The following is a 23,751-nucleotide window of genomic DNA, read 5'->3' on the forward strand; positions in this document are numbered from 1 at the left end:
ATAATAGTAGTAATAGAATATACTCTTAAGGACGTATGCATTGTAATTCGGATCCAATTTTCTCATAGGTTGTTGTAGGAAAAGTTCAATTTGTTGATGTATTGTTAGCCATTCATTACAGTTCTAATCAGTTATTTACAGCATGTCGAAGTTCAGTAGTAAAATTCTTGGAATTTTCCATTTGTAAAGATGTTGCTTTTATGATAAAGTAACTAAAAAAATTGAATGAATTTGGTGATTGACACAAGACAAACTAAGTTTCTTGTATAAAAAGAAACATCATTAGAAACGCAACATTAATGTGAATTCTAAGAATATTTTTCTGCTGAAGAATTTAAAATGAAATCGTCTGAAAGCCAGCATACGGAAGGTACTGTATATGCAGATAAGGCTAATCTTGTCTTTATTGTTATGGATGATAGCATGCTAATATGAAATTTTTGATGTATTCAGCTGAAATCAATATTTGTTGAGAGTACGTCTCCACATTTGTCATTTTTACTGCCAGTGCTGTTGAAACATTTGAGCCATGTACTTTCCTGATTAACAAATAATGTGAATTATTAATTTTGTTTCATGTATTCATGTCATTTTTAATTACTGGGTATGCTCATTTAGTCAACAAAAATATATTAAATGATAGTTTTGTTTTTTATAATTTGCTAAAATCAATAATCAGAAATTTATTGTATATAATTATTGCATTTATTGACATCTTTTAATTATATTTTAGTATAATTTCATGCAATATTTAGTGAAAATATGTGGATTGTCTGTAGCAATGCAGTACACCTGTAGTAATATGCCTAATGACAATCTAACTAAATTTTTAAGTGGAATATTGCCTTAAAATAACTGCTCGTATTACATTAAAGAATTAATTCTAAGAGATTTACTTAATTTTCTGTACTTAATGTAGTTATTATCTGGCTTAATTAAATTCAGAAGCATAGCAAATATAATAGTAGAACTTAATCACTGGATGTAGTCTCCTAAATATTTTGTTTTTGCTAATTACTTTTATGGAGTGTAAATAAGGATTTCTTATTATAATGTGATCACATGCAGTTATACAACTAGATTTATTATCTGATTATAAGTTTTAGAGATGAGTTACTGCACCTTGATCAATACTACATTAATCTATTAATAAAGTGGCATAAATAGCTTTTTAATGCCTATAATTTTCTAAGGTGAATAAATTTGCATTATATTATTGGGTAAATAAATTACCATAATTATTAGCAACCAAATTATTAGAATAGGTTAGGTTAGGTTAGAACGTGCATCCCACTGTTTCTTTGCTGGAATCAGAGACAAGCTGCCATCATGGCTACCCAAGGTAACATTAACCTATTATTGTTATATATACCCTAACAATAGAATTAACAAGTATGATAAGTGAAAGATTTTAAAATATGAAAACACTATTCCTAATTCATCTGTTAATATTCTAGATATGTTTATTTGGATCTAAATATGAAAATTATAGTTGATATTAATTGCATAGTGTTTCGTAATCTTGTTTTCTTCATGTGTAGTTTGTGCTAGAATTTTTATACTGCGTTTTATTGATTAATAAAACCATTCTCATTTTTGCATATGTTTATTATGTAATTGAAGCCAATTATTCAGAGTAATGAAGTTTACATTTAGTATACTCAACTATAAATTATTTATATTAATATGCAAGGTTTCAAATTCTTTACAGCTTTAAATCCAAACAATATTTCTCGTGATTATATCTTAGTTCGCAGTTGACCCAGTTTTCATTGATACAACTTTGTTATCGTTGATTTCAAACTGCAATTTATGATTGATTTGAATAGGAGATTGAAGATTCAAAATCTTATCCCAAGCGAATTGCATGTAGTCATAAGGGTTCTTTATTGAATAATTTTTTCATCCTGTTAACATACAAGGAAACTAGATTTGAATTATTTAACTGTTGAAAAATTCTTTATTATATAGTTTTTTCCCCAGTTAAATTTACATTATGCTAATATTTAATAATAAGCAGTTATTGATTCTAATTTCGTACCCACCCACTAGTTGGAGATAATGTAATTCAGAGTAGAGGTCAAGTTTATTGAATTCTGCCAAAGCATAAATTAGCTTATTTGTCTACAAGTAGCAGAGTAATTAAACTATATTACAAGTAGTTTAATTACTTTTTGTTTTGTTTTGTGTAATAAATTTCATAACAGCTCAACTAGTCATGATTCATTTCTAGAACATACAATTAAGCAATTATATTACTAGATACTAAGAAGCAATATTTTAACCATATTTTCAACTAAATCTCGTATGGATTCTATCAAATTACAAAAAACAAAACTCAAATGCATATTAACATAGCAATTTTTTGTCTACTTTTATCATTACAGATGGTACTTGATGGGATGTGAGTATTATTCGTTTATTAATATCTATTCGGGTCAGTGCACTAGAAACAAAAGGGAGTTGACCCGTTCTTCCTTCTCTAAATCGCCACGGAGTCATCAATATCTTATTTTATGAAAAAAATATATATATATAATCTCTGTCCGTATTTAATAGCTCTTACCTTTAGCATTTGAGGTTTTTTGATTTGTTTGATGGGTATCTTTCCTTGTTTCAGTTTGGTTGATACTGGGTTCTTTCCTTCTGATATTATCTATGCCACAGTCAAATGTTCTTATGTTTAATGTTGTATTTAATGTAAGAATGTCTGTTTTTTTTTAAATATCTTACTACATAATTAATATAGAATTAGATTATTTATATGTTTTTTAAATCCTTCTGGCAGTCTTTCTTCATATTATAATTTATCACAAAATAGTTTTAGTAAATTAACCTGATTTGGAAAGACTAGTAAACAGTTTTGATAGAATTTAATCTCTCGACAGTCATTAACTTATAATTACTAATAGAAATTTGATGTGAATAGATTTATTTAGGAAGTAAGGAACCTCGACATCAAATTTCTGATGGCTAAATTGCATGTTGCTTTAATATAGATATAAAGTTTCTTAGCTTCAATGAGTTATTTAATCAGTATTCTTATCAGAATTTTTTGTTTTATATTCATAATGCAATATACAATGAAAGTATTATTTCTACGAAAGAGAGGATATCGAGATTATATCTTAAGATGTTTGTAGCGTGATTTCATCTGCTCGTTAACATATAAATAAAATCCTTTTCAGATTTAATGTATTCGAAACAAGTCAATTGTTTTACTGTTAAACTTACACGTCATTTGCATAGGATGATGTGTATCAATTTTCAAAATTAATCATCATCAGAAGTAGCAATTATTAATATTTTTTTATGCTCACGTTTTGCACTTGCGCTCATTACTTGGACGTAAGAAGATAGCATTTATATTTGATCTCTTCATTTCACTATATCCCTCAGTGGAATATTGATGAGAAAGTTGTATTCATAGAAAATTTTTTATGTAGTAAATTAATTAAGTCTCGAATATTCTGTTTAGATACTTAATTGGCTACTCTTTAAATAAGAAAATTCAAAACCGACGAAAGAAAAAAGTAAATGTAATTTAGATAAAATTGGTCCACTTAGCATTTCTCGAAACAGTTATTGTGACTGAATTACATATATCAGATATTGGAAACTAAACCATATTGTAGTTAAGAATGAAGATGCTTTGAAAAGCATGTCTATTATGGCAATTAAGGTTTCTTCCTCTCTGTATCTAGGTCTAGGAGGGTTGTAAATATAAAAAAGAAACTTCTTTTATTGTTATTGATAACAATGTGGCTGCTTATAGTCTGTCATCCTGGCCATAAAGTTCATTGTGATGCTATAATTTTTTCAATAGCTACTGAAATGATAGTAGAGGTCTTTTATGTGAACTGAATCCATTGGTTGAGGTTGACATGGAAAGATGAAATACAGAAAACTAGTTGAAAGAATTTTGTCAACAAATTGTATAATGATAAAATTTCACCATCATTTATCAAATTTTACAATGAACTAATAGCATGTCAAATTTAATACATTTTGATAAAAGTTTAACATAACAGATTAATCCAATGTGAATTGTAGTCTGGTGTGAATAAGTTTAGAAAGTAAAAAATCGAATTTACATTATCAGTTTATTAAACATGAAGTTTTTGGGTTAAGAAAAACATCTCGTAAATCAGAACTGGACTTCCAGGAATCAGAGTTTTTATGGGTTTACAATTTTAAAGTAACAAATTTTTTTTAAACTTTAGAATTACAGATCTCGTTTGTTTCTCCTTTGTCCACCACTGTGGGTGGCAGATTTTAGACATTACTTCCTTTATCTGCAGGAAGAATCTTTGTAATGTAGGTCCGCTTATCTCGACATTCGCTTCTTTTTAAGGACAGCTTAGTTAACGTTGGAGACCTTATCTTGTTTGATGCTCTTAGTCACTAAGTTGTTTGATTGTTCCTTAGCTATTTACGACACTGTCCGTGCTTCCAATGGAAGCTTATTGTGTGTCTTGTCCGCTTTACTAAATTTGATTTGGCCTTTCTTCTGTGGAACTTTGTTAATTAAACATTTCACAAATGACAGCTCAAATGTTTGTTTATATGTAATTTTATAGAAACAGCGAGATAGTCCTTGTTATAAAATGCCTACTTCTAAGAAACTTTAAGCCCTGTTTAATGAAAATTTGTGTCTATCAGAGCTGTTTCTAACTGCCAAATTTTAAATTCTTTACAGTGGGTTTTTTTACGTAGAAAAACGATGCAAAGTGGTGCCTGCGGGGTAACCGAGATAAGTGGACTATGATCTTCAAGGCCAAACAAATTTTGTACAGGAATGTTCTCTGTATTGTAGAAAGAGGTCCTAGTTATAGTAGATTCGTCTATATAATACCATGCTGTATACTTTAGTGATAATGATGAACAATGTCATGTCCAAATACATTTATCATCACCACCACTCACTTCCAAATCAAAACAGTTTGAAAAATTAAATAATTTCTGAAAGATTTCGTAATTATTCTTATCTCAGCAGTTGATACCAATTAGAATGACTGGATAGCTAAACTCCTCATTTCTATGAACACCTGATCAGTTCGATATCAGAGTTATGTTTACTTTTATACAGTTTCGAATGATGAAACACACATAATCAATGTAAAAAAAATTCTATTACGATATTTTCTTCTTCCAAAGTTCTAAGACACGTCACGAAAATAGTAAATAAATTTTGTGGGATCGAATAGGTAAGTATATTTAGCGAGGTCGAGGCCGAAGTTTTTAAACGTGAAACCGTGTACGTCGGACGTTCAGCGCCGCTTTCCTGTAAGCCTAGAAGTTTGACAATGGCGTTTGGAAAGTTAGTGGAATCATGCTCGACATTTCAAACGCCATTGTCAAACTTCTAGGCTTACAGGAAAGCGGCGCCGAACGTCCGACGTACACGTTTTCGCGTTTAAAACTTCGGCCTCAACCTCGCTATTGTATCAGAGCTTGAAGATAAACATGTCGTGTGGCACTTAGGCGGGTGATAATGTTACAAAGAAAAAGTTTCCGTAGTTAGAAATCGATAATCTCTGGGAGTTATCAGCAGCAACCATATTTTTTTCAGGCCTCCGAATCAGAGTTCAACTGTTTCTGTTCGCCCAAAACCGAGGATCGCACAATAATCGCCATTTTTTCTTGCGTTAAATAAATATTACACTTGTGTTATATTGTATATAAAAGTAGCGCTATATCGAATTATTTGAATAACTTCAATGAAGTATTCATAAAACATATACTGCGGGAAGGCTGATACTGTGTCCATTTATGTATAATACTTGATGCTATAGTTACAGTTGCGATACTGTTTTTCAGCTCTATTAACATATTCGATTTGCTAAATATTTAAACAAATATTCAATTTTAACAGAAATAATCAACAAATGTATTTGAGTTGCGACAACATGGCCGATAAGATAAGATTACCCGTTATTGGTTTCATTTGCAATCTGTCAGTTAAGTTACATAACTAGAAATCCATAATTTAATATACTCGAATATTGTATAACGATACTTAGAATAGTTTTATACATAAAAGTAGTATGTCTTGTGTAATATTATACGTAGAATTCGAGAGAATTTGCGGTATTTTTTTTTTGTGTTGTTTTCAAGTATTTGCTTATAATATATGAACTTGTTCGCCTACAAAAACTAATCTGATTTGCCCTTATATACCTGAGTTCATTTATACGTTTAATTTAAATTTTTGAAAACCGTTAGCCAATCAAATTCAAGCTTGTTTCTATTTTCTGTTTAACAGTTGCGTGTGTTGTAATTGTTCGTCTTTCACGGAAAATTTCTGCTGTTGTTTTTCTCGGCAAATTTGAATTTTCTAAATATTCGTAATTACTTTGAAATTCGAATACGAGGTATAATTTATTTGAATAACACACCTATAATTTATCTAAATTAGTGTTCGTGTTCACGGAGCATTCTTTGCGTGTTGAGCTTACGACACGTGGAGAAAGGTACCGCAACTGAAGTGAAAAGCGGGAACGAATTTTGACCAAGTTAATTGTGTCAAGTTTGCTTCATTAATTTTTGTGTGCGGGACCGCTCCATATATCGCGATCTGTAGGTTGAGATACGCGTTTCGAGTTCAAGCGAAGTTCAACGTTTCCTTTCTGCTATGCATTTTTAAATTGCAACCAGTCGTAACGTAGCTTCGAGTGATGTCAGTTAAAATACTTCTCTTCGTTCACCTTCCACTGTGTCTGCAATTAATGATGCGAAAAGTATTCCAGTTTTTTTCTGACAAAATAAGAGATAATTGTAAAAAACACACGAGAACTTTGACAGTAATTAAGTAAAATTTGGCAGTTGCTATTGGATGTGGCCAGTAGTCAAAGATGTTTTTTTTTTTCCCGCTTCGTAAATACTTGGCATGACCTTTACCTTAAACTTTAGTTCCTTCACGTCTCTAGTACAGAAAATTGTTTGCGTCACATTTATAAACGAGTTAAAAGACCTATAAATTATAACATAGAATTTAGCCTAATTATTCTTATATGCTTATAGGATTATCCCGTCAAAATACTAATTTAAAAAGTGAAGCTAACTCGTAAGTTAATTTTCTTATTACTAGCGTGACGTAACTAAGTAACAAATGCTTACTGGATAAAACGTTTATTTATAGTTCTATTGTCACGTCGCAATAAAATGATATTGTTTACATTGTTTTATTATACCTATAAAACTGTTTACTCATTTGTTTACCTCTACTAAAACGTGTTTACTGTTAATTATAGAGTAGCGAGTGTTCAAAATTCCGCGTTACAACCACCCACGTCGTCTAAACAATTATAATCCCATGCGTCTCGAACAGTTTAAAAAAATAAAGGGGACATTGGCCGATTTCACGTACATTTTGTAGTGTTAAATTTTTGTGTATTTAATTTTGGAACCTTCGTAGGTTGATCCGGAGTTTAACCGACCGTTTCTGAATTGCACGCTCAGCAATTTTGCCCTCATCCTTCCTGCTGCCCGCACCTACCTAAATTATGTTATGGTTTCTACCGCGCAATCGACTTCCCTCCGTCTGCACACATACACACGCACACACACTGTACTTTATTATAACAAAATCTATCAAATACGTCGAGTGAGCTTTGTCGAAAACTAGGAATAAACTGAACACTATTTGTAACAAAAGATAACTGACGAATTGGGGGAGAAGGAACAGAGTTGTCTGGCACGTAATTGTGTTGGCAGCAGACTTTGTTCTTGGCTTCCATCTGTCTATCGATCGATGTCCTTTCGTGAGGTTAACTCGTGTTTTTTTTCTCCCGACATTCTTTTATTTATTTTCTCTCGTAAATCTAGACGCCATTTTGCTACTTAATTTTCTTTTTCTACCGACGAAATGATTAAGGTAGGAATACAAAATATGTTTCCTCCCTTCGTAATGGGACCGGTCTAACCTGTGTTAGAGAAGTGAACAACAAAAAAAAAAAAAAAAAAAACCACTCGCGAGAAAACAACATGGCGTCGTCGTTCGACAAAGAAATGGTCGAAGGTTTCGTTGGCCTAAATCCCGTATGTCGAATTTTAAATTTAAATTTCGTGGATTGTTTTTAATAAGTTTCGTATACATATTTAAAACCCGCGATAGTTTACTTTAATCGAAGCGATGCTTGTTTTAAATGCGATTACTAGCATAAATAGATTTATTTTAAGTTTGAGGTGGATCGTTAACGATGATAATTAGGTTTGGCGTGATTCGCTTGTTCGCTGTATTTCTACTTTGCCTTTGTAAGAGTCAGAGCTGGCAGTGCATTCACCGCCATACAAAAACAAGGGATTAACGAAATGCACTCGTCCGTTCATTTAGTTGTTCGAAAGGTGGAACGAATGAATAAAAGAACGCACCGGAGTAACGACAAAAAAAAATGACCATCGACGTTACATCGTTTTACTTTCCTAATTTATTCCCGCCCTTTAATAAAGAAAATTAACATATTGGATTTTTGAATCGCTTAAAAAATACTAATAATATTATTTAAGTAGAAGGAAGTAGCGTAAGCGATTTTATAAAATTTCCTCCTGTAATCCTGACGTCATAAGTTGTTGTTTTTTGATTGCCGTTTAGGAACGCTCGCCATCGTTTGTGCGTACCTTTTAAATCGCAGAATTGGATTTAAACGAAAAGGTATTCATTTTTAAAGATTTGTTTCGGATCGGGTCTTTAACTATTCTAAATTCGTCTTTATAAATAAACAACGAACATTTACTACGATTAATTACTATAAATGGCTTATTAAAGTTACCTAATTATCTTACTGCAAGCTTCTTAGGCCTACTTTTCGAATGCTCACATCAAACAATTTTAAGAACCTGTTTGTCACTTTAGCCTTTATTATTTATGGATATAAATTCTTAAAAGAAATTAACTCAACTGACATCTTTTAATGTTATATTTTTCTAATTATGTGATAAGTGTACTTGGGTTGATGAAGCTTATTGTCACTTTGTTTCCTGATTTTTGTGGTTGATTTCTCGTTGTATTTGTTACAAATTTTGGCACGAGAAATTAAAACACGGTAATGAAGCCGGAACAGAAATTGTAAATCAAAAACCATTTCGGCAAAGGATTTATTTGGTTTATTTCGTAAACCTGCCTTGGGTTTAGCTTTGAAATACAAATAAAAATAGCAACCGATGCTAAACTCGGCGGATTTATAAAATAAACAAAAAACGTTTGTATGTTTACCGAATAATCCCTTTGCCGGAAAAGCGTGAATGGTTTTCGATCCGTTGGAAAATTGAGTAAAAGAAAAATGTGCATTTGATTGGCTAAACTGAAAAGAAGTTGCATAAGCATTGCTTCTTGGTAATAAAATGTATTTTATGTAGTGTTTAAGAGTTCTCTTGCACCTGCTGTCATACTCCAATAATGGATATAAGAGTGATTAAAAATATGGCATAAGATGAGGCTTACGTTGGGGAAATTGGTATTTATGATTTTAAACGCAAAGTAATGAAAACAGATCAAATCATCATTTAATTGTAATGTTATAGCATTTTCTATTTTGTTAGAAAATTTGAATAGCTTATTCTTTTCAAATCTACAAAGTTTATTATAGTTTTGGGATTTATTTCCAGCTTCATACAAAAATCTAAAAATACAAATGAAATAAGACACAGCACGAAAATCAGTAAAAATTGATTTTATTTTGTATTTTTAGCCTTTATCAAAAAAACTTGACAGTAGTTCTATAGACAATAATTAAATTATTTTGCTTTGGATAGAAAAAGTAGATCCATGACCTGTTTTGTTACTTAAAGTAATAGTGCTTATCTGAACTTAACTTTGTTGATAACTGATGAGCCATATTTTAAGAAGTGCTTTGATTTCAAAAATTGGAATAGAACTCGCTTTGGTTTCTTGGTTCCATTCACGAGTATTTGAAACTACCTTTGTGCTGTGCCTGATGAAGACCCCGAAGGGGTTGAAAACGTTAGCAGTTGTATATAAAAACACTGGATCGTCAAGGTTTTTCGTGTAAGAAAGAATTTTAAGAAGTACCATAAATTTTATTTAAAACCATTTTTGCATACACTACTAGAGAGAATAAGGTACACTTTATTGATTTTCTATATTTTACTCATGTAACTTTCAACATTATTTTATTTTTATATTTATTACCTTTTATTTATTTTGTATAAAATTTTATGAAACTAATGGTTGATATTAATATCTAAAATCCAGTTTTACCAATTCTTAGAGGTATTTTGAGTTCTTTATAAAAAGAAAATATTCCAATAAAAATGAAAATTTTTTTTCTGCATAAAACAAAAAATGAAATTGAAACGGAACGAAATGGTACATAAAAATATGACAATGTCAAAGTAAATCACCCTAACAAATTAAGACTTTCAACTTAGAATAAAATCTATTATTTAAACTCATAATTAGTTATTTAGCAAAGAAAAACCTCTTTTGTTTTGAACAAAATTCTTACATAATAGTGAATGAACGGCTTTGTGTAATATGGATTATTGCAATGTTTTGAATTTGATGTAAACAAATGTATATTGATTTAACTACATTGTGTGAAAAATTAAAACAGAAAGATGATTTGTTAAGCTTTCTGATATAGGTTTATTTCCTTGATTTTCTTGTGTTCTGAAGGTGTGCCTATTTCATTTAGAATCTTGTCCAGATTTTTGTCTTTATTACATTATTCTGAAAAAGCTTTGTATTGTTTTATAATTATGAATAATTAATTGAGAAAGTTATAGAAATTAGTTAACTTCTTTAATCAATGCATTAATTTTTTAAGGATTAAATTTACTTACATGTGAAAAATGAAATATAAAGCCTAGAATCAAAAGCTGAACTGTAACATTTAACCTTATTGTTTGGATCCTCCTCTTTTATTATATTTTATAATAAAGATGTTATTCTGACAAATAACATTTGTCTACAGTGTAAATTGAGATGCATAAACAATATGCCCACTCAAAAAAACAAGCTAGAGAACAGTTCTTATCAAATGCATTAGTTTTGAGTCCAAAATATCTGTTTTTTAACAAGACCAGGTATCCCTCAATTAACACAGTTAATTAAGCCCTCGATGCTATAGTGTATGCCAAAATTGCAGTAATCAAATACGGTATCTATGCTAAGTAAAGACAGCTGGTAAAGCCGCATTAATTAAAACTTCTGCCACTTATATAAGGGAATTGCCACAATTAATCTTGTGTGTTAATCGAATCCTGCATTAAGCAAGGGATAGCTGTATTTATTCTAGTTCTGAAAATAGTAATTAGCGTTGGTTTTAATTTTTTATATTTATCGATTGAATATGAATCAAAAAATATACTTAAAGTAATTTCAAACTTCATTAGTCAAAAGTGTAATAAAAAGTTATTCTATTTTGGATTTTTTTTATTAATTATATTTAATTAATTAATATTGTAATGTATTAACTTCATGTAGCAGATGGCCTAACAAAAGTAAATAAACAATTAAATGACTTAATATCTAGGAAGTCCATCTCACATTATTTTAGCACATGATTATTTATTTCGCACACACAGTAAAAACTGTTTTATATTAATTTTAAATTGTTTTATGTTTTATATTGTTTACTAATATAAAACAGTTTTCTACCAGTTTTGTATTTTACGAGATGATTTTAATTAATAATCTGATTTATAAGAGTGAAAGAAAATGCCATTTAAGCAAAATTACTAGTGGAAAAATATCAAAAAGACCAAAGAAAAGATAATGTCCCTAGAAAACAAAGTTAAAGTACTGTTATTTTCAGGAAAGAAAATTGAGTGTATTGCTCATACTTCCATTATAAATTAATTTACCACAGGATATGTTAAGAAAAAGAAACTAGAAATGCACTAGCAAATTTATTTTATTTAAGATGTGCTTTTATTTTCTAATCATGATTTTTTATTCTTCTAACCTTGTTTTCTCAATATATATTTCTTTCCATATTTGTAGTTTCCATACTTGTACCTTTCAGATATGAAGCTTATGTTTTCCTTTTAAATACACTAGAGCGTCGAAAAGTGGAACCAATTGGGGACTAGGGTCCTTCCAGTTAATGATTTGTTCCAGTTTCCGACTTTGTACGAAAAAATACATTAACCTGTCCGATGTTCAAATTTTTCTCCGTTGCGTATCGCTTCCTGTTGAATTTTTCTTCCGTTGCGTGTCGCTTCGTGTTGAATTTTCGTCGATTTTAAGCCTAACGAAAATTTTTATAATAATCATCGAGGCTATCGTATCATTAAAAATTATTTCTGTATTTTGTACAAATAAAATAAATATATTAAAGAATATAAAAAACATGAAAATTATACTTTAGAAGTAAATTTAGTATCAAAAACATTCGATTCAGCACGACACAGTCCGACTGAAAATCGTTCCACTTTCCGGCCATTCCACTTACCGACGTTCCACTTATCGACGCTCTACTGTATTAATATTTCTTCTTTGCAATGTAAATTTAAAATGATTGTATTTTTAAATCTATATTTTTATATTTTAATACTGCATTATTGTACACACTTCATAAAGTTAGTTGTGGTATATGATAAGAATTGTTTTTATATATTTCAAAAATTTAAAACAGTTCTAAAATTGTTTTAAATTATAGAATGTAGGTATAAATAAAAATATAAATCAAATATCAATAGAATTTAGCTGTAGATAGTTGTAACAACAGCCAAGTTATAAGATTAGCAGTCCACTCTGGTGGGTAGTGATCCCCAAGGGATGAATCAATTTATCTAGAGAAGTTGATAAATTACTATGGGTCATTTGGGGATTGGTGGACAAATTCATGTTAATTTACAATAATAATAACTGGTAGTTTATTGAATTATATTTAAGTAAAATGCAAAACTTTTGATTTAAATTTAATAATAAAAAAAAAGATGTTAATTCCTATTTTCTTTTTATTTGTTTAGCAAGAGATTGAAAACTGAAATCTAATTTTAGAAAGGGTCAAGCAAAAAAGGTTGGGAACCTATGATATAGATCAGATACATAATAGATCACTTCAGATTTATAGGTTGAAGCACTTTTGGCTTTGCCCTCCACTTGCACAGTTTGTGATAAACAAAGTACAAAATAGATTCCCAAAGATATAAACAATATTTAAAAGGATGCAAATGGCATTCAACTACGTATATATAATAATAAATTACCTAAGATGTAAGCTACTTAAAAAAAATAAAGTCAAGATCAGTGATTAGCCCCATAAAATAGATAATAATAATATTAAAAAGAATTTAGATGAGAAATAACAGAGCAGAAACTTATAAAAAGGCAAATTTACAGTATATTTAGTGAAATTAGTTTTAAGTAGAGAAGATTAGAAAGAAACATATTCAAAATTATTGAAACACTACCTGTCTATAATTACTGCTAAGACAAAGGAATTAACCCCCTCAAGTATCAGGAGGAAAAGACTTGAACTCAAGGACTGCATTAAACCATAAAATCTTACAATAATCAAGAATTTAAAATTAAGCTATCAAATGTTTCAAAGAAGATTATGGAAACTTAGTGTGTTAATTAACAGTGAGGTGTTTAGAATTGTTTAAATGTTTATTATGGAGATTCTGTAAACAGTAAATAAGTTTATTATGAAAAAGTTACATGGATTCTTCTTTGAAGATTTAGTTTAAGGAATTTGTGTATTTTATCTGTTTGTTTCGAGTGTTTGTTTAGGATAATTTATGAGGTGTTTTCTGGTTATGCAATTATGTGTGTAGGCGTTCTGTTGATGAAGATGTAGGTCTTTGAATACTTTTTTAAAAAGTAGGTGTTAATGACTCTTTAAAATAAAGTGTTTAGAGTTTTTTTTTTTTTTGAAATGGACTAAGTACACTTAAAACATTGAAGGTTTCAATATTTGTTGTTTTATAAGCTTCCATTACTAATAATAAGTTTACTTTGCTATATCCAATTATTAGGTTTTTATGTAACTTTATGAAGCTTTTTTTTGTATATATAATTTGTTCAAAAACCAAATGTTTACTAAAAAGTTTTTTTGAAAGGTAATGCTTTATGAAATAGATGCTAAATAATTGTAATGAATTGATCAATGTAAAACAAATTTATTTAATGTTAATAAATATGAATCTCTGACGCTATAGCTCAGCTTATTGTTTTAAATCCTATGTAATTGAAATTAAGTGGATAGAGTAGGCTTACATTTGTCAGCATTTGTTGCAAAACTGTAATAGAATTAAAGCTCAATATTGGATTTATATATGACTTTTTCATAAATGAAACTATAATGTAATTTTATCTGTTTAATCTTCTTTTCCTTGAGTCTGGTGTATTCTGAAAAGTACAGTACATCATTTACTGAGATACTTTTGAAAATAGGGTGGATTATAAAGAACAAAATATTAAAGTATATATAAATTCTTTACATAAACATTGTATTTACTAACTAGACATTTACATACATATATATATATATAATTTATTTATTTTTAAATATTTAAACTAATTTCCTCTTGTATTTATTTAAAATAAATTTGAAATATCAATTTTAGTAGTTATCTTTTCTTTTGTATTTTCATATTTTTAACTAAATTCCAGAGATTAAATACTAGATTTGAGTAGTTTTTAAAAGTTAAGACATATTTTTTGTCTAAACTTTTTCAAATAATTTTGTGTTGAAGCATCATTGGTTGTTTTTTTGAATATATGATTATCATCATGTAAATCTAATTTAATGTGAACAAAAACATCATTCTAAACTTTTGAATTTTATTTATTTATTTGATCAAAACAACAGGCAATAGCATTTGGTATGGAAGACTTCCTAGAATAGAATATAAATTAGAAGACTAGAATATAAATTAATAATACTCCATAAAATAATAACAGTTGCACTAAAACTGAATGACAAATGTACCATATTGCACGCAATATCTGAATTGTGATAGAAAGCGTAGTGAAAATTTGAGAATACTACAATATATGATAATATATGCAACATGTTGATTATGATGAAAGGAAAAAATATTTAATTAAAAAAATATGTATTAAAGCTATTATAACAGTTATATAAGTTTGTATTTGAAATATTGTTTGGATTAATGCACGAGAGTCAAAAGGTCAAGTGTTAAGTGTTGCTCCATTTAGTGTAGTACTTTTTACAGTTTTATTTGCTCTAGTATAATTCTAATACTTATAAATATAATTGTAGCAAAACACAATTATACACTATTCACCTTTTTATCATCAACTGCAACTAATTATGTCAACATACCCGAATTTTTTGCCGAGCATAAATTATTTTATTTCTCAAACGTTTTCAACCTACTTATTATAGGCCATCTTCAGGCTTACGATTACCGTTCCAAAATGGAATGCAACGTTTTTGAATACATTTCATTTTAAATTTAAAAGATTTACAATAATTGTGTATATTTAATAAATGAAATACTAAAATAGATTGGTCTAAAAAGACAAACTTAAAACAAAACTATATCAGAATTAAAAGGAATTTTTGCTGTGTTATTGAAGCCATGGAAGCATATAGAAAAAATTTTAATTCCAAAAGTTGTCTCCAGGAAAAAATTAGAACTTTAAGCAGTAATTAAACCTACAAATTACATTATCATCATAGAACCTCTATAAAAATGTGAAAGAAACATAATGAGGTATCATGTTCTAAAAGCAAATATTTAGAATTACAATTAGTTATTAAGCTGCAATGCTTGTTAAATTCAGTCTGATAAACATTTGCTGCTATTGTATTAAAGTGGTTTAGATAATTGATGGGAATACAGAAAGGTCCAATTTCTATATCTAGGTTGCAAAAAATAATTTTAAAATTTGATTAAACAGGTTTATTAAACATTAGCAGAGCATTAAACCTAGAAGGGATTAAAAGCCTGTGTGAGCACGTGATAGAAGATGTAGCAACAAAATTGTTGGTTGAGGACAGCATGTCAAATGCACACTGTCTTTAACTGGTACAAGCATTGAACTGTATATCAAGGGTTAAATAAATCAATCTTGACAGTTCAAGAAATTATGTGAAACATTCACTTCTCTTCTTACAAGATGTTTCATGTTCAACTTTTGCCTACTGATGTCAGGCAGACATTTATATTGAAGTTTTTACTTTGGACTGAGATGAACAGTGAATGGTCATATAAAATGGCTTTGGACAAATGAGGTTCATTTTTATCTGTGTAGTTTTGTCAACTTGTAATAATTACAGAGTATGAACAAGAGAAAATCCTAGTGAAACTGATAAAAATGCATTGCATTTTTCAAAGATGACTGTGTGATATAGTTTCAAATGTTCATTCATTCTTGGACAATAAATATTCATTGCTGCTGGGTAATCATGTAATTCTAGCATTTCAAAAGTAATAGTACTTTGGATTGTTTATTTTTATGCAATAGTGCTCTCTCACATTGCAAAGCCAGTTAAAGTATTGCCAAGAAAGATGTTTTCTGAAGACAAAGTTGTCAGCTGTCACTTTTCTACAAGTTGGCCACTTCATTCACTTAATCTAAGCCCAAGCAATTTTTGGTTATGGTGGCATTTTAAAGAAGGTTGTCCATTGTAAGACATAACATGACTCCAAAACAAAACATACTGCTAGGCCTTTAGCATTTCACAAGAAATTGTGATCACAGTCATCATTTGAAACTGTCATTTCAAATGATGCTTGATTATCTATTGACACCAGAAAATGATTGATTGTTTAGAAAATGGAGCCGGACACATCAAACATGTTATTTTGTAATTTATTGAATAATAAATAACACACCCCATTGATTTTTCATAAACTCAATAAGTAGATTTGACAGTAAATTACTCTAAACCGGTAGACTTATTTTACAGACATTGTATATACTGTATGTGTTGGTTTAGTTAGTACTGTATAATTAAGTATTTATTATTTTGAATTTGATTCAAATATGATTATTGTTGGGTTTTATTTATGCCAGAAATAATCAAAATATTAACTTGTTTTATCACTTTTAATATAAATTGGCATTTGTAATAGTTTTTCATCAACTTAGATAATTGGGTGGTTAGAAAAGAGGTAAGCACCTCTACAGCAACCACCCAAAAGATTAATCACTGGTATTATTTAATCTATTTAATATTTTAATTGTTTATCTTTTATGTTAAAGAAACCATTCAATGGCAATATATGTTATAGTTTGTCCAATTATTTTTAAGTACATTTTTAAACATCAACTCATGCATTTATATAGGATAGATCAGGAGTTTTGTTTGGTAAATTGCTTGGCAGTTGATTTTTAAATGTTTTGATTATAAAAACTTTGCATATAATTTGCTTAAGAATTTATTCAAGTAGTCAATTAAATTTCTTTCAGGATTTGAACTTAAAAATAAAAATGTATTTTAATTAATATTTTATAATCTAAGTATAGTTTAAAGGTTTTAATAATAGGATACTGTAACAGATAAGTTTAGAACAAGTTATATATTAAAATTCTTTCACGATAGGTCTAGTGAAAGCATATAAGACAACATGTAATCAAGTATTATTATTCTTTATAATCAAGCATTGATAAAAAAATAATAATGTATTGAATATCAATTATTTTATGAATAAATTAAATACAGCAAATTAATTGATTAGTAGTTGTAGCCAGTGAATTTTTTTAATGAACAGTTTTCGAGCATTCAACTTTTCGGCAAGTTTCGTTCCCACAATTTACAGTTTTGGTGATTGACATTTTCATCATCAGTTGTCAACAAGTATGTTATTTTTAAGCTGTTTGAAATGTGATGAAAGATAATTAATTTTGATTAATGATCTTAATAATTAAAAAATATAATTTGACAATTGAAAAAAGTCAGTTTAATTGCATAGATATTATAAAATTTAAAGCAATTAAATTTGCTTAGATTTTTTGCTTAAATTGATCTACATTTCTTCTGCTGACAGTCTCTTGTTCTAGATCAAGCCTGGCCAACCCGCTGGTCGCATGTGGCCCGTCATGCTAAATGGTGTGACCCGCTGAGCGATATTATATATTTATTAAAACTTTTGTTTGCCGTTATGTGTATACCAAAACAATTAAATAAATGAAAATTTGCCTGTGTCATTGTTATAATGCGCAAGTGCGAGTACGAACTCTTGGTATAACAATAAAATCTTGCTCATTTTATATTTGTTTTACTATTTGAAAAGCATGTTTGCCTAAATTGTGGCCCACCGTAATGTTACACGTGATCAAAGTGGCCTGCGAAACAATTTGGGTTGGCCAGGCCCGTTCTAGATATACTGTATATCATTCTTTAAGTTTACTGTTAGTATTCTTTATGTAAAAAAAGATCTCCAATGAGAGATGCAAGTCACACAAAGTTAGCAAATCTGTATTAAAACGTGCTTTTTATTCCTATATTTTATAAAATTATATTTATTAATAAATAATAATTTAATATTTATTAATGACATCATATATTTTAAACTCTCTTATGTGTTATATTGCTTCATTAGATAATGTATGTAAATGTATTAAATATAACATCTTGTTCTACAATTGTTAATTCTAATTATTCAAGATAGATTAATAAAGAAATTACACATAATTCTATAATATATTTTTTCTTATTGAATAGTTTTTAATGATAATTATTATTATGATTGATAGACTGATTTATTTTTAAGTAAAATAATTGTAATTTTTACTCGATTAGTATAATAATTATATCTTCCTGATTAGTCATCATTTTAATGTAAGAGTAATTCTTAAGAAATTTTCATATATTTGATAAAATTCTTTTTCTATGTAGGAAATAATTATTTAAATATTAGTCATATCTATAAATTTTTAATAATTATGTCGACGATTTCAGACTGTTACATTTATTTAGGTAAAATCAGATTAAAAAGAATTATAATTGTCAACAAAATTTAAAATCCTAGGAAGCTATCTGAATGATGAATATAAAATTAAAAATACTTTATGTAATTTCTTAATTTTATAAGTTAGAATTAGCAGTCTGTCACCTTTCTTGATATCTTGTTGGATAGGATGTAACTCGTTGCAATTTTTCCTCTCGAGATGCGGGATGCGGGTACCTCCACAAGCGTTGGGACCATCACAGAACCAGAATGTTTGGGACCTTGTGAACCCGGGACCAGTGTGACGTTAGAGGGTATTGTATGGCAAGAAACGGAAGGAGGTAAGATGCATTTTATTTTTATATTTAACGATTTAATATTAATCACTGGTGAATTTACAAATTGTATACTAATTTGACAGTATTCGAGTAATGATTTTAAAAAAATGTAATTAGCACGTTGCTAATTATTATCTTCATTGTAATGATAAAAGTTTGGAATTAATTTGCATTTATAAAATTTACATACTAAATGCATTTGGCCATTTAATTGTGATATAATAGAAAATGAATTTATATTTATTTAACCAAAACGTGAACATGTTTGCCCATTCACAAAATGCTTTGAAAATTATTCATTTACCATCTGGAAGAGAGTCCAGTTTGGCGCAGACTTAGGAAACTTAGGAAAAATAAATTGAGACATCAAAAGGTTTGTTAATAGTTAGCCTTTTCCAATTGTTTTATATAATAATTAAATTAGAACAAATTTGTAAAATCCCAAAAATTGTATACAAATACGGTTAAAAGTTTATAATCTATTTTTTAAAGTTAATAAATTAAAAAATAATCAATAAGAAAAAAACACCTTTAAAAATCTAGCAAAAATTTTTTTACTAATAAAAACATTTTCAAACTGTTTTACTTCATCAGTTAAGATGACACAGATTGTTAAAATAAAATACAAATTTAAAAATAAACGTTAAGCAGAATTCTAAAATAAATATATAGATACATAACTGAAATTGTAGTTGTGAATAATAAATAAATAACTACAGAAATAAATTAAACAATAAAAAATGGACGAATAAAAACTCTGTAAGATATTAATATTCATAAAAAGACCGCCATGTGGTAGCCAATCCGTCGGCGTCTCTATGGTTGATGCAACCCGTTTTTTATGCGCTTCAAATATCTCCAATTTTTCTAGATATTGCATAGTATTTATATTTGATGCTAGTTTCATGATAGAAACTTGCTCCCATTGCACTTGAATGTCCCGATGTTGTGTGTAAGCCGCCAGCGTCGTGCTATCAAGATTTTTATCAATAGTATATTTATTTACTTTTTATTAGTAAAAATTATTTTTGTTGGATTTCTAAAGGTGTTTTTTTCTTATTGACTATTTTTATTCAGTTGAAAGAAAATATATTAAAAAATAATGTATTACATTAAGATTATTCATAGTGTACATAAACAATGTATTTTACGATTATTATTTTTAAAAATTCTTTTTAATTATCTATTTCTGTAATTAAATTTATTTATGTATTTGCTTCTCACCATAATTAAGTAATTTATGTATTTATAGTCATTAAACATTTATTATATATTTTGTAGTATATATGTATATATTAGAGATGTAAACAATACTAATATATCAATATATCGTAATGCTTCCAATGTCAGTTCATATTCTTTTATAAGTCAATGTTCCAGTTTCTCCTTTTTTCAATAGTGACTATTGGAAGAGAACTGGAGCATTGGTTTGTAAAATGAAGCAATTCTGATATCGAGAATATCCTTTATGCCAATATATTAATATTAAATACAAATATGATTAAGGTTATTATATTTAATTAATTTTATTATTTTAAAAAAGATGAGAATAAAATCTTTAAGGATACCAAATAATTATACTGTATTAGTATTTAAATTCTATAAAGAAATAGTAAAATCTTGTGTAATGTTACTTTCTGATGATCAATTACAAAACTTTTAATACAGTTACACATATTAATATTTTTCTCTAGTGTGTTTCTCAATTATATTTTAACTTTAATAAATGTAATGTATGTGCTAACATTTGTTTTATGCTGAAAATTTACATGGAGAAAAAAATTTAATGAAAAGTTGTATTTTAAGTAAATGTTTTGTTGTATGTATACCCAAGTTATAATTGTTATTGCATATTTCTTGTATAGCAAAATGTTTTCTGTTTTTAAATATAATACAGTTAATCCATTAGTTGTTACAGTAAACGGTTTACATCTACACCAAAAATATCACATCTTTTCTAAATATGTATATTTTATTATTTAGTTTTTCAAAAATTTAAATTTAGGCAATTTATTTCATTACTAAAGTAATTTATTGATATAGTATTATGGTATTCATTTATATATTTTTATTATATATATACCAGTTCAGAAATTTTTGACCTGTAAAGAAAACAAGCAAATTTATGAAATATATTTATAACAGATAATTCCGATTCGTTGAAATCACGTGCAGAATGTTTGGAACAAATATTTTTTGTTGCAAATGTCGGAGATGATCTTTGGAATGGACCATTTCACAATAAAAATGTTTTTCAACTACTTTTTGAATTTCATGGGGTTCCAAGTGGCATCGAGACTTTCAAATTGAAATTTGCCTCTGAAACGAAGCCTACTGCTTTGAATTTACTTAATTATCTCTCTAGTCGGGTGGGATTCACTGATCTGGGTGACATTTGTTGAATTCCTTTATTGTAATCCTCTACAACAACTTTTCTATGTACATAAGAGGATTATCTTTAGCCACACTTCTAAGAATAGCATCTTTTATCATTGTTGTGCAGTGCTTTTAATGTCATATATATGAGATTAAAAACACTACTATATACTGTGTATAGGTTTTTCTTATGAAATGGGATGGGATATTTTGGACACTATATATATAAAGTTTTAAAATATATTAATAATTTCATTTTAAGAAACAAATTAAAGTGTTTTATAAATATTTGTTAAAACATACATAAATTGTTATATATCAAATTAAAAAGTGTGATGTAAAAACATTTTTGGAGGAATGAGTATGCTACATTTAATAAATATTTAAATTTTGTATTTTAAAAATGATTATAATTGTCTTGAATTTGTTTTATCATATTTATAAAATATCGTAATTTAAAAATCAGCATAATAAAATGAGATTACAGTTAAATACTGCCGATATATTAGTATTAAAAATTGCAAATATGAAATATTTATTTATACGAAAGTAACGAGTATATATTAAAGTAACGAGTTATCAGAAGTGAAATTCTTTACAATCGCATATCAGCAATTTGACATGATTTATTTTGTAATATAGGAAAGAAACGGAATCATATGACAAAAATAAAATTATACAGTGTTAAATTATATAAAATTATATAATAATTTTAAAGAGTTGTTTATAATGTAATAATTTAACAAATGTAAGCCTCTGTGCAATATATTAATGAAGCAAAAAGTTTAAAGATTTTAATAAAATTGTAAAAAACAAAATAAATTAGTCAGTCAAATATCTAGATAATAAAATTAAATGCAAATGTACGTAAATTTAGTTCGTTAAGATGAAACAAATTGAAACAGTTCATTATCTATGAATTGTTTAAATGTAGAGTTTCACATAAAATAAGTTTCTAATCAATCAATGTATTAACAAAGCAAACATTTTAAGCCTGATAATTTTGAACTTGGAGATATCTTTGAGATAACTTGTAAAAATTTCATTGTTTTGGTTAAAAAATAAAAATACTTTTGTTTTATATAATGTATAATTTATAATGAAATGTATACTTTGTTAGCTGATAATTTCTGACTGACTGAAAAATTATATTACTTTTAATTGATATTGTTGACAAGAAATTGAATTACTCAGTTATATAAATATATAATAAGTTTTCTAGTGTTTTTATAATTATTAAACTATACCGTTAAGTATCAGAGCTTTCAATGCACTAATTATTAAAATGTAATTTCAGAATTTGCTTTTGAAAAGATGTGACTTTTGATGAAAATAAACAGTTCTGTTTGTATTGAATCCGTGGGGTATTTTTTAAGATGTTAATAAATTGTGACCTATGTCTGTATTTACCTATATATATATTATTTAAAACAAAAATAGTAAAATCAGAAATTTACCTTTCTTTTTCAGGTAGCCAAATTTTTTATTACATGTAAACATGTTTTCATGTAGGCCAGCTTTTAGTTGCGGAAAATTTTTGTGATGGAACATCAAATATTATAGAATCAAACAAGTCTTAGATATAATAAAACATTTTTCTTCCTTAAAAAGCAGTGTGTTTTTTTAATTTTACAGTACATTGTCAAGAATTTTGAAACTTAATTAAACAAGTAATAAAATATTTACTTTGTAACACTTTCTTTTTATGCAACTAGGGTTACTATCAATATAGGAGACATAAAATGCATAATTTTTCATACAGGTACTCCTCACTTTACGACCGAGTTCCGTTCCGACGACTACGTCGTTAAGCGAATTGGTCAGTAAGCGAGGAGCTTGCGCTGGGAATATAGGATCGTTGTAAAATTATACAAATTATGCAACAAACTTCAAATTTATTGATAAAAAGACAATTATAGTACGCTTAGTGCGCATGTCACCATTCGCCACTGATCGCCACTCAAGCCGAGAAAGGGGATTCCTCGAATTGCAGGTCTAAACTCGAGTGGTTGTTAAGCAGATAGGTCATAAAGTGAGGAGTACTTGTATTTAACATTCTGTGTTGGGTAATTACCAGAATAGTTAATCTGTAATGTTTTAAATTAAATATACATTATCAGAAATTGATCAGAAGTAAAAATTAAGTGTTTTTAACTTGCTACTGGCCATTTTTATGAAAAAATTAATTCAATATTTACTA

At 28.1% G+C, this 23,751-nt stretch overlaps 1 protein-coding gene across 9 annotated transcripts in view; it reads left to right on the top strand.

The window, feature by feature from the left end:
- LOC136972010 (zinc finger protein 608-like) overlaps positions 1-23,751 on the top strand; it is an 86,614-nt gene that overhangs the window by 16,198 nt on the left and 46,665 nt on the right. For 7 of the 9 annotated variants that reach the window (XR_010880267.1, XR_010880265.1, XR_010880266.1 and 4 more), the window contains exon 3: positions 19,058-19,178. Coding sequence is in view for 6 of the 9 variants with exons in the window: in XM_067266555.1 (XP_067122656.1) it covers positions 19,058-19,178 (121 nt within the window). In the remaining 3 variants the exon portion in view is untranslated. Of the gene's footprint in view, positions 1-7,607; positions 8,041-19,038; positions 19,179-23,751 lie in introns of those variants that run through there. The other 2 variants (XM_067266558.1, XM_067266559.1) reach the window with 2 other exon arrangements.

The sequence above is a fragment of the Centruroides vittatus genome, unplaced genomic scaffold (genome assembly GCF_030686945.1).
Source record: "Centruroides vittatus isolate TY-2023 unplaced genomic scaffold, ASM3068694v2 contig_2747, whole genome shotgun sequence".
Taxonomy (NCBI): domain Eukaryota; kingdom Metazoa; phylum Arthropoda; class Arachnida; order Scorpiones; family Buthidae; genus Centruroides; species Centruroides vittatus.